The sequence below is a fragment of the Macaca fascicularis genome, chromosome 2 (genome assembly GCF_037993035.2).
Source record: "Macaca fascicularis isolate 582-1 chromosome 2, T2T-MFA8v1.1".
NCBI classification, from domain to species: domain Eukaryota; kingdom Metazoa; phylum Chordata; class Mammalia; order Primates; family Cercopithecidae; genus Macaca; species Macaca fascicularis.
In genome coordinates, this window is record NC_088376.1 from 113364537 (window position 1) to 113376528 (window position 11992).

At 54.4% G+C, this 11992-nt stretch overlaps 2 protein-coding genes across 5 annotated transcripts in view; one reads left to right on the plus strand and one right to left on the minus strand.

The window, feature by feature from the left end:
* The window catches only part of CYB561D2 (cytochrome b561 family member D2), a 34239-nt gene that overhangs the window by 8608 nt on the left and 13639 nt on the right, over positions 1 to 11992 (plus strand). The gene's annotated exons all lie outside the window — the stretch shown is intronic.
* Positions 520 to 11912, minus strand: RASSF1 (Ras association domain family member 1). 4 transcript variants are annotated; one of them, XM_074032295.1, is made up of 7 exons: positions 11622 to 11912; positions 8966 to 9072; positions 8216 to 8492; positions 2785 to 2889; positions 2297 to 2594; positions 2072 to 2187; positions 520 to 1471 (listed from the first exon to the last, which is right to left on the minus strand). In XM_074032295.1, the coding sequence occupies exons 3-7, from the start codon at positions 8360 to 8362 to the stop codon at positions 1325 to 1327; spliced, it is 813 nt and encodes a 270-aa protein (XP_073888396.1). In that variant the 5' UTR covers positions 8363 to 8492; positions 8966 to 9072; positions 11622 to 11912; the 3' UTR covers positions 520 to 1324. The 4 variants fall into 4 exon arrangements, with proteins under 4 accessions (XP_073888396.1, XP_005547278.2, XP_005547280.1 ...); XM_005547221.5 differs by lacking the exon at positions 8216 to 8492; XM_005547223.5 differs by lacking the exons at positions 8216 to 8492; positions 8966 to 9072.

An 11992-nucleotide genomic window follows, 5' to 3' on the forward strand; every position in this document is an offset into this window, starting at 1 on the left:
GCTTCCTGAGTAGCTGGGACTAGAGGTGCCCACCACCACGCCCAGCTAAATCTTTTGTATTTTTGGTAGAGATGGGGTTCGTCATGTTGGCCAGGCTTGCCTCGAACTGCTGGCCTCAAGTGATCTGCCCGCCTAGCCCACCCAAAGTGTTGGGATTACAGGTGTGAGCCACCATGCCTGGCCAGTTTCCCTGAGTTCTAACTGCAGTCCATTCTTGTCTCCACCACAACCTGAGCCCCAGGGAGCTGAGTGATGACTGAGTATATATGCATACTACATCTGCTTCACAGACTGGTCCATGGTGACTTTGCAAGACACCTGTGAGCCTGTCCATAACCCTTGGCAACTTCCGGCACCATGAGGGGCAACTGCAGCTCTCCACCTATAATAAAGAGTCCAGGCTGGGCAGGGTGGCTCACACCTGTAATCCCAACACTTTGGGAGGCCAAGTTGGGAGGATCCTGGGCAACACAGGGAGACTCATAAAAACTTTGTATGTATAAAAGATTCCAACAGTAGGAGGATCTTTAAATCTTTATTCAGCCAATTCCCTTAGGCCCCAGGCCCTGATGATGACTGTCACCCCTACCCCTTTCCCCACAGGAGGCATTCAGCTGAGGCCACCACACATTACATACATTCATACACTTCATGAAAAATACCTGAGGGAGAGACCCTGGCTTTGATTAGCAAATAAGGTATGAACCTGGGCCAGTGCCCACATTTACACAGACCCTGGCCCAGGGACATCCTCCTCATATGAGGCATTAAGGCACTTGATGCACTGTGAGCCAGCACTCCCTGACCTCAGGGTGTGTGAGGAGTTGGCACTGCAGAGAGAAACCAAGACTCTTCCTCAATGCCTGTCTTATTCTGAGCACCTACCCTTAGCTCTGATAAGGATATCCTGAGACCACATTCAAAATCCAAAACCTTTCCCCATAGATGAGGGCCCTCACCCCTGCAAACACGACCCTGTTCTGTTTGTAGCATCTCCAAGATTCTCACTTCTGAGACACAAATTGAGGAGACTTCTGTCTGCTCCACTCCTGCTGCAGGCCTGGAGCAGCTTCTCAGGGCAGCCCTGGCCCACCAAGGCCCAGTAATGAGGGGCAGAGGGGTGCAAGGGGTGCAGAGCCATACCCGGCTATACCCACAGGTGGACACAGGGGGCAAGCTCCTTCGCTGTTCTCTGGGCTCATTCCCCCAGCAGAGGAGAGCCTCCACGCACACTCATTCCACAGGCCCCACTGGCCCTGTCACACTCACACGGCATGCACTTGGTGCTGCCTGCTCTCCGCCTTCCACCTGGGGGTACAAGAGGTCACCCGAGGGGGCAGGCGTGCAGGGCCTCTTGGATCTTCTGGCGGCAATAGGAGTACTTCTGCAGGATCTGGCGGAGGTGCTCCTCCTCCTCCCGCTGCAGGATACGCAGGAAGTTATGTAATTCAGGCATGCTGAAGGCATCCCACTGCAAGGGGCGAAAGGGGAGTGTACAGGCTGCAGAAGGGATGGCCAAGTCAGCAGACCCTCCCCAGAGAAGACTAGCACCTTATGTTCACACAAGCTAGGACTAGGCTTTCTGATGTCAGGCTTTTGGCTGAATGATCTCTGCTAGGATCCCTGACAGCAGTTTGTATGGAAGATGGGCCCTACAAAATGGTCACCTTACTGAGGCAACCAAATCAGATGTTCCCCAATTACCTGTGGACAGGTCAGGCATATTCTAATTCCACTCCACAGGCCTAATACCTTGGAGCCAGAAAGCTTCCAGGTAAAAAGTCTGAAGGGGGCCTCCTCATGTCATTAGATGGACTCCTGCATCTCCAGATTTTCCACACCAGGAAAGACCAAAGCACCAAGACAATTCTTCCTGGCTTCTTGGGACAACCCTAGGCTTTGGCATGAGTGGTCTGGAAGCCTTTGCTTTAGTTACAATGCCTATACACTCCTGGAACTGTTTTGCAGGGCTTGTCCTCCAGCACAATTCCTCCTTCAAGCCTTACTGTAGCTATAGCCCATCAGTCCCATCTAGTGACAACCAAGAAACTAAGGAGAACTATGTACTCACGTTCACCTCCCCAGAGTCATTTTCCTTCAGGACGAAGCTCAGGGCCTTGTCACTGGGCCCTGCCAGGAGCCGCAGCCGCAGGGGCTGCTCATCATCCAACAGCTTCCGCAAGTACACTGTGAAGGGGAAGTAATGATCAGAGACAGGGCCAGCTGCTCAGCCCTTGCATGCACAGGTGCATGTGTATATACTCTCACATAGAGCAGGGTGGGGTGGGAATCCCACCTTGGCCATGACGCTCAGCCCGCTCAAAGAGTGCAAACTTGCGGGGGTCATCCACCACCAAGAACTTTCGCAGCAGGGCCTCAATGACTTCACGTGCCTTTGTGCGTGACAGCACATGCAGGTGCTTGACAGCATCCTTGGGCAGGTAAAAGGAAGTGCGGCGCCTGACACTTGTGCCCCGTCCTGGGCCCCGCCGGGCATCCTGCAAGGAGGGTGGCTTCTTGCTGGAGGGCACAGAGACAGGGCGCACCAGCTTCAGCTGAACCTTGATGAAGCCTGTGTAAGAACCATCCTTGTTCTAAAGAAATAGAGAAATCAAACGATAGTAGGTTCCAGGTGAGATGTCAGTCTACTTGGGGCTAGGCTGGGTATGCACAAATTACTGCTTGGGCCCACCCAAGAAAACCTCAGTTGTGACCCTCTGGGTATCAGGCACACAGCTGGGTACCTGTTCCTCCCCACACTCCTTTCCTGCACAGTCAACTCACCAAGCTCATGAAGAGGTTGCTATTGATCTGGGCATTGTACTCCTTGATCTTCTGCTCAATCTCAGCTTGAGAAAGGTCAGGTGTCTCCCACTCCACGGGCTCGTCCTGCAAGATGGGCCAGCATGGACACAGGGCCCTTGAGGAACCCAGAGCTTCTCTGAAAAATGGCCTCTGGGGCAGTCCTTAGAAACTGACTGCCTTTGGCCCCCCTGTCTCTGATGTATCTATACATAGCTGCCAGCTGGTGCCCACCCTGAACCCACTACTGCTCCTGGTTCTGCATGCTATGGGTGGATAAGGGAAAGGCAGAATCATTTGGCTTCTCTCTGCTGCCTGCCTAGGGCCTCAGCACTGAATGTAGCCCTAAGGATACCACAGAAGCAGGGGCAACTGAAGGAGCATGGCCAGGGGACAGGAACAGATGAGGGACTCTGAAGAGGGACTCTCATTTAAAGTAAAATCTGGCTGGGTGTGGTGGCTCACATCTGTAATCCCAGCATTTTGGGAGGCCAAGGTAGGAGGATCACTTGATCCTCAGGAGTTTGAGACCAGCTTGGGCAACATAGCAAGACCTCATCTCTACTAAAAAAAGAAAAAAACAATTAGCTGGGTGTGGTGGTGTGTGCCTGTAGTCCCAACTGCTCAGGAGGCTGAGGTGGGAGGATCGTTTGAGCCCTGGAGATTGCAGCTACAGTGAACTATTATTGTGTCATTGCACTCCAGCCTGGGGAACTGAGTGAGACCCTGCTTCAAAAAACAAAAAACTAAAACAGGCTGGGCATGCTGGCTCATGCCTGTAATTCCAGCACTTTGGGAGGCCAAGGCGGGTGGATCACCTGAGGTTGGGAGTTCGAGACCAGCCTGACCAACATGGAGAAACCCCGTCTCTACTAAAAATACAAAATTAGCCAGGCGTGGTGGCACATGCCTGTAATCCCAGCTACTTAGGAGGCTGGGACACGAGAATTGCTTGAACCCGGGAGGCGGAGGTGGCAGTGAACTGAGATCGCGCCATTGCACTCCAGCCTGGGCAACAAGAGCGAAACTTGGTCTCGGAAAAAAAAAAAAAATACAGTAAAATCACACCCCAATTGCACATTCTGATCACAGCACCCTAGTTGAGTTGGAGTGAGGGTTTGTCCTGGAGAAAGCAGCCCATTTTTATCCTCTGCCCCAGCACAGGGCCATGACCCACTGCAGGTGAGAAGAGTGGAGAGTGGTGCACATCAGTAGTCCAGCCACCAGTGGACAGAGTAGTACTTGGAGCCAGCTCTCCACGTCTCATACATAATGAGAAAAATCACTGTGACATGATGTTTAACCTTGACCCAAGCTGCACATAAAAGCAGCTTTAGGCCAGGCTCCAATCTGCCAGAGGTACACAGGCAGCTTCCTGGTGGGTTTCTGCACCTGCCAGTGCTGTCCGGGGATTTGGCCGAAAGATTTTTTTTTTTGAGACGAGGCCTCACTCTGTCGCTCAACCTGGAGCACAGTGGCTGGATCTTGGCTCACTGCAAGCTCTGCCTCCTGGGTTCAAGCGATTCTCCTGCCTCAGCCTCCCGAGTAGCTGGGACTACAGGCGCACGCCACAACACCACCCAGCTAATTTTTGTATTTTTAGTAGAGATGGGGTTTCACCACGTTGGCCAGGATGGTCTTGAACTCCGGAGACCTCAAGTGTTCCACCTGCCTTGGCCTCCCAAAGTGCTGGGATTACAGGCGTGAACCACTGAACCCGGCCCAAAGATTTTTAACTCCACCACTCACTCCCCATCTCATCTAGGGACTAGATTCTTGCCGGAAGGGTGGAGTGTGGGACAGGGCAGCCAGGCCTCTGAACTGACTTTCTTCTCCCAGACTCCCTTGGTTGGCCCCATTGCATCAGCCTAACTTCCTGTTGATGTCAGACAGGCCCTAGTTAGAATGGGAGTGTCACAGACACAGCTAAGCTCAGCACTGACCAATATTTTGTCCCAGAAGAATTCCCACAGGGTTTCCTGTAGAATGATCTTGTGCCCAGCCCAGGAGAGCCAGGGTTCTCCCTGACTCCGCCCTGAAGTCCCCTTAAGCGCTTAAACCATCTGATGGGGACAAATGGAGAGGACAGATGAGGGAGCAGGGTGGAGCCTTTTAGCAGAATGCTCCTCACCCAGAACCCGCTGCTATTCTGCAGCCAGCAAGGATGTGGGGCTGAGAACTGAGGCCAGGGCCTCACAGGAAAAAGGTAAAGGGGGAGGGGTGGGAACTGAAGCTCATTTGCTTCCCCAAGTATCCAAAGGTCTCCTGGATGGAGAACAGCATTGGAGTGAAAACCCCAGCACAAACCTTACTGGGGACAGTGGGCAACCTTGTCGGGTTAGTAAAAACAAATGGTGTGGCCCTGGAAAAAATGAGGGCCAGAGGCTATGAATAAAGCAGTGGATGTGTTTATTCAGTACACCAATGGGAAGAAGCACCCAGATGGGAGGAGTACTAGGGGTAGGAGAAATGCCAGGCAGATTCTAGTGCCAGGGCAAGAAGGAAGATCACTTTGTTTGCAGAACAGGGAGGGCACAGGGATGGCTCTGAGCTCCTACCTGAGAAAGCTTGCTCCTTCTTCCCTTCCTGGATGACCCAGGAGCCCTGGGTTGGGATGCAGTGACCTCATTTCCAGCCCCTTCCCTTCTGGAAATGAACCTCCCTATCTTCACTCAGAAAACAAGGGACTTGGACTAGAGGCACTACACAGCCCTTCCAGGATTCTAAAGGAGGAAGAGTTTCTTCTTCTGTTTCCAAAGTTGCCTGCTAGAAGAGGACTTCAACAGCCATCCCAGTTGGACGTATAGCAGGACCATGGAATTTCCCTTCTGCACCATAGGGACCCACCTTCCACTCTACCACTGTCCATGAAAACTGTTTTTGGTTTTGTTTTTTGAGACGGAATCTTGCTCTGTTGTCCAGGCTGGAGTGCAGTGGTGTGATCTTGGCTCACTGCAATCTCTGCCTCCTGGGTTCAGGCAATTCTCTGCCTCAGCCTCCCAAGTAGCTGGGATTACAGGTGCCTGCCACCAAACCTGGCTAATTTTTTGTATTTTTAGTTGAGATAGGGTTTCACCATTTTGGCCAGGCTGGTCTTGAACTCCTGACCTCGTGATCCACCCACCTCAGCTTCCCAAAGTGCTGGGATTAAAGGTGTGAGCCACTGTGCCCGGCCTAAAACTGATGGTTTTATTTTACATACGACTTGGGACTTCTCAGCCTCCTTTTCTTTCTTTCTTTCTTTTTTTTTTTTTTTTTTGACAGAGTCTTGCTCTCTCGTCCAGGCTGGAGTGCAGTGGCCCGATCTCGACTCACTGCAACGTCCATCTTCTGGGTTCAAGTGATTCTCCTGCCTCAGCTTCCCCAGTAGCTGGGATTACAGGTATACAACACCATGGTCAGCTAATTTTTTTGTATTTTCAGTAAAGACAGGGTTTTGCTATGTCGGCCTGGCTGGTCTTGAACTCTCGGCGTCAAGTGATACGCCTGCCTTGGCCTCCCAAAATGCTGAGATTACAGGCATGAGCCACCAAGCCCAGCCTTCTTTCTTTTTTTTTGAGACAGAGTCTTACCCTGTCACCCAGGCAGGAGTGCAGTGGCGCGATCTTGGCTGACTGCAACCTTTGCCTCCCGGTTCAAGTGATTCATAGTCTCCCAAGTAGCTAGGACTACAGGCACACACCACCATGTCCGGCTAATTTTTATATGTTTAGTAGAGACAGGGTTTCACCATGTTGGCCAGGCCGGCCTCGAATTCCTGATCACAAATGATCCGCCTGCCTCGGCCTCCCAAAGCATTGGCATTAGAGGTGTGAGCCACCGCACTTGGCTTCCTTTTCTATTTTTGAGACAGTCTCGCTCTGTCACTCAGGCTGGAGTGCATTGGCACGATCTTGGCTCACTGCAATCTCTGCCTCCCAGGTTCAAGTGATCCTCCTGCCTTACCCTCCCAAGTAGCTGGGATTACAGGTGTGTGCCTCCGTGGCTAGCCCTCCTTTTCTTTCTTTTTTTTTTTTTTTTGAGACGGAGTCTTGCTCTGTCACCCAGGCTGGAGTGCAGTGGCCCGATCTCGGCTCACTGCAAGCTCCGCCTCCCGGGTTCACGCCATTCTCCTGCCTCAGCCTCCCGAGTAGCTGGGACTACAGGCGCCCGCCACCTCGCCCGGCTAGTTTTTTTTTTTGTATTTTTTAGTAGAGACGGGGTTTCACCGTGTTAGCCAGGATGGTCTCGATCTCCTGACCTCGTGATCCACCCGTCTCGGCCTCCCAAAGTGCTGGGATTACAGGCTTGAGCCACCGCGCCCGGCCTAGCCCTCCTTTTCAATTGGTTAGTGTCTTGTGGTTTTCCCACCTTCCCACAGTGGAAAATGGCTCAGGACTGAGTGACATGAAGACAAGCCCAGGGGTTTACACTCAACCCTTGCACCCAAGCTCTGGGCTAAGATTTTGGGGTGCTGAGCACCACCCCTTTTGTAAGGAATTTTGTAAAATTTTATCCAAAGCATCACTCACAACTCCACTTTCTTCACTTAAATAAGGATTTCCGCCCCATTGCTGCCAGGCATACTGAGCTTCACATTCCCTATTTCTTTTTCCTGGTGCCTGGGCCTGGTTCTCTGAGCCTGGTGGTCACACCCATGGCATCTGGCACAGAGTTCTCTAATAATGGGGATACCTAGGAGGTTCCGAGACACCTTACAGTCCTGGGTTAGTAACCTGGATCTCTTTCCACCTCTTTAGGCATTTTATAATCTACCCTTCCCCCTTCTTGTGGGTAAAGTGCTCCTGAATGCTTATGGTCCAAAATAAGACTTCTTTCCTATCCTATTTCCTATTTCCAAATCTTTCTCCAGATCCACCCTAGAGGAAGGGATCAAAATGTTTCACATTCCAGCAGCTGGTGACAGGCCAGAACAGGGAAGAGGTGAGGGCTCAGCTGGCTCCGTAAAGGAGTGCAAATGGAGGAGCAGGATCTCTCTCTGCCTCTCAGTTTTCCTAAACATACTTCTCAATTCCTGGCGAGGACTCCTCCCTCTCCACTTCCTCCCCTAGTCTCCCCAAGGAGGGAGCAGGAGCATCTGAACGCGGAAATCGAGGTGCTAGTCCAGACTGCTCGGTCGGCTTTAGTCATAGCTTGATAATGCCCGGCTCAGGTCTACCACAAGCCACACAGCTGCTTTCCCTGTTCAACCTGTCTGTGACAGAAACCATGGGGGCCCAGGCAACCAGTATCGAGGCGGTGGAATCGGGGTCTTACACACGGTTCTGCGGGCAGGCCACCGGCCAGGACACGCGGGGAGCCACGTAGCCGGGAGGGTGGGGCTGCCCACCGACCCAGGACGCGGCAACGGACCGGGGAGGGCGGAGCTCCAGCAATCGCCTCCCGTCCCCCGCCGGCACCCCCGGGCTCCCACCTGGTCCCGGCGCGGCCTGCGCGCTAGCGAGGTTCGCGCGGTGAAGTACTGCTCGAGCTCCGAGTCCGAGTCCTCTTGGCTGCAGTAGCCACTGCTCGTCGTGCTGCTCCAGGTCATCTCGAAAGAAGGCGTCTCCGCCTCGCCCATCGCCGCACCCGCCCGTCCCCCTGGTCCCGCGCGTCCGTAGCCGCCAACCACCGCCCCGGTCGCGTGCGTGCGTGTACGCGTGTCAGTGTGCGCGTGCGCCCGGGCCAGCGCCGCGCCGCAACCGTTAAGACTGAAACGTAGATCGCCGGGATCTAGCTCTTGTGTCATTGGGGGAGGAACGCCGGGGCGGGGACACGCACACTTAGCCCCGAGGAATGACCTCATCGCTCCGGCAGCTCCACTCAGAGACCCCACCTACCACAGGGAACGGGGCGGGTGCCAGCGTCCGCGCAAGCGCACAAGGGTGGCCTCTGGCCGGAGGCGAGGGCGGGAAGGTGCGGGAAGTGCGCGTGCGCGGAGCCTGCGTCCGCCTTGGCCGGGGACTGCTAGCGGCTGGGGTCTGCTAGCAGCCAGTGGAGGCCTTGCGGAGCCGGCAATCCAGGCACCCCTCTCAGCCCTCGCTCAGAATTAGCCTCTCTCTGCCGCCGGGAAATCGGCACTTAGAACGCTCCTTGCGCGCAGCACCCAGGCAGTCTTCGAGAATGCCTGCGCTGTGGCCTGCCCGTCCTCGCCCTTCCCATACGCCCTCGGCCCCGCGCTCACCACGTTCGTGTCCCGCTCCACCGCGGGTTCCCAGCCCAGGTCCCGGGGCCCGCAGCAGTCCAGGCAGACGAGCGCGCGGCAGCGGTAGTGGCAGGTGAACTTGCAATCTGCAGAGAGGCCTAGCCGTGAGGCGGAGGAGCCCCAGGTCGGGGAAATGTCCGGGAGATTGAAGGGAAGCCCCAGGAAGAGGGCCGTTGCCCGCCAGGCTCCGCAGGCCCGGCTTCAGTGTTTTACCTCACACTGCTATGCGGACTTTAATGTTGGCCACCCTGGGTGTCTGGAAACCGGCCGGAAGGCCACAGCAGAGGCCTGCTCAACAGTTGGGATCTCTGTCGCCTAGCACAGAGCTTCCCCTTTCCTCATTGGCAATTAAAAAAAAAAAACCAAAAACCGGAGTCTTCCTTTTGTCACCCAGGCTGGAGTGCAATGGCGCGATTTCGGCTCGCTGCAACCTCCGCCTCCTGGGTTCAAGCGATTCTTCTGCCTCAGCCTCTCGAGTACCTGGAATTACAGGCGCCCGCCACCACGCCCCGCTAATTTTTGTATTTTTAGCAGAGACAGGGTTTCACCATGTTAGCCAGGCTGGTCTCAAACTCGTGACCTCAGGTGATCCACCCGCCTCGGCCTCCCAAAGTGCTGGGACTACAGGCGTGAGCCACCGCGCCCGGCCCTTCATTGGGAACTTCTATGGAATACATCTGCCCATTTACTTGAAGGAAAAACTAAACACCTTTAACCTACCTCTGCCCTCTGGTTGTCATCTGTCTGTACTCCCCTCAGACCAAAACATTGGTCTCTATACACTCTAATCCTTCGCCTTCACTCTCCCATCTACCCACTTCAGCCAGGCTTGCCTCTCCCTCCAGGAAACTGCCCAGGACAGGGTCCTCAGCCATCTATGTGCTGCCAAATGGAATGCAGTGTTCCATTCTCCATTCTCACCCACTCAGCATCATTTGAAGCTTGCTCCCTTTGACTCCCAGGGGCTACACTGCCAGTTTTCCTCCTACCCCCCTGCAGCTCCTGCTCAGCTCCTTTGCAGATTCTGACTCAACTTCCGTATCTCATGATGAAGTCTGGGCTCAGTCCTGATCGCTGGCCTGGTCTGTCTACACAATCTTCTGCCCCAGATCCACAGCTGAAACACTGACCTAAACCCTCAGATTAGATCCTCCGTGCCAGTACCTTCACTAGGATGTCTAAAAGACGTTTCAAGTGAACATGGCCAAAATTTAATTCCCTTTTCTTCCACCTCACTGCTACCCTTGCCCAGCTTCCTCTTTGCAGCAAAAATGGCCACTATGCTCCCGGTTACTGGAAACAAAAACCCAAACTTATCGTTGATTCCTCCCTTGTCTCTACCTCTGATAAACATGCCCAAATCATCCTGCTTCTTATCTCTATGGCCACTTTATTTCTCTTTGAGAATGCTGCAGTGTCCCAGCCTTTTTCTTCCTTCCTTCCTTCTTTCTTTTTTTTTTTTTTTTTTTGAGACAGTCTCAATCTGTCCCCAAGGCTGGAGAGCAGTGGCGTGATTTCAGCTCACTGCAACCTCCGCCTCCTGGGTTCAAGCAATTCTCCCACCTCAACCTCCTGAGTAGCTGGGATTACAGGCACCCGCCACCACGCCTGGCTAATTTTTTTGTATTTTTTAGTAGAGACAGGGTTTCACCATGTTGGCCAGGCTGGTCTTGAACTCCTGACCTCAGGTGATCCACCCGCCTTGGCCTTCCAAAGTACTGGAATTACAGGCCTGAGCCACCGTGCTCGGCCCTTGTTTATTCTTTGTATTCTGTCACAACTTTGTGCTCCCCCCAGCTGAATTTGTGATGTCCTCTTGTACCAGATGAGAGGGTCTCCATGCACATACAGACCTGGGACACCATCTATCCACTAGTTCCTAAATGGGTCAGAGCACTGATGCTCAACCCAGACTCCATGTTACAATAATGTGGGGATTTAAAAAAATTTACTGCTGCCTTGAGTCCACTCCCAGCAGCTGATTCAATGGGTCTGAGGTGGCATCCAGGCTAGAGGGTGGGAGGGCTGTAAAAGCGCCCCTGGTGATTCCAGCTGGTGTCTAGCTAGGGGAGAGCAACCTTTGCTTGCTGGCGATTCCCAGGGGTGCAGAAGGACTGCTGGGTGTGTGGCTGCCTTCCATATTTTAGCTTCTGATTCAAGGGTGTTTGCTAAATACTCAACAAAACTCCTGCTTGCAGGGGGCACACCCAAGGTTCTAACTTTTTCCAGGCTCCCTCCCATAGGTGGGTAACTTCCCTTCACCCCAAAGGTTCTGGAGGGGGTCACAGTGAGTGAATGTTTGAGAAGAGGCAAGCCTGGGAAGATGGACTCCGAGGACAGTAGGCACAAACCCTTTCTCAAGAAAGGCCAAGGCATTTTAAAGATAAGAAACTTGAAATCAGCATATTTTTACATATAAGCTGCCACCTCTGCTCATCTGTGCCCCATATACGAGTGGAGTGCGACAAGGGATAAACCATTTTCGCGCACTCTTCAGCGATGGGGCGAAAGTAACGGACCTAGTCCTCGGGAGCTGTCCCCACCGACCACCTCTGCCGCGACTTGACCCGCGGCGACGGCGCTGCCCCTTGGCTGCCCCTTCCGCTCTCGTAGGCGCGCGGGGCCCGCTACTCACGCGCGCACTGCAGGCCCTTGCGCACGACGCCCCAGATGAAGTCGCCACAGAGGTCGCACCACGTGTGCGTGGCGGGCCCCGCAGGCTGGAAGCGGTGGCCACGGCCCGGGACCAGCTGCCGTGCGGGGTTGCACGCGGTGCCCCGCGCGATGCGCAGCGCGTTGGCACGCTCCAGCCGGGTGCGGCCCTGCCCAGCGCGCCCAGCGGGTGCCAGCTCCCGCAGCTCAATGAGCTCAGGCTCCGCCGACATGGCCCAGTCGGGCCGGTGCTTCGCTGGCTTTGGGCGCTAGCAAGAGCGGGCCGGGCGGGGCCACAGGGCGGGCCCCGACGTCAGCACCGCCCCCAGGATCTAAGTTGGGAGGCGGGAAGGA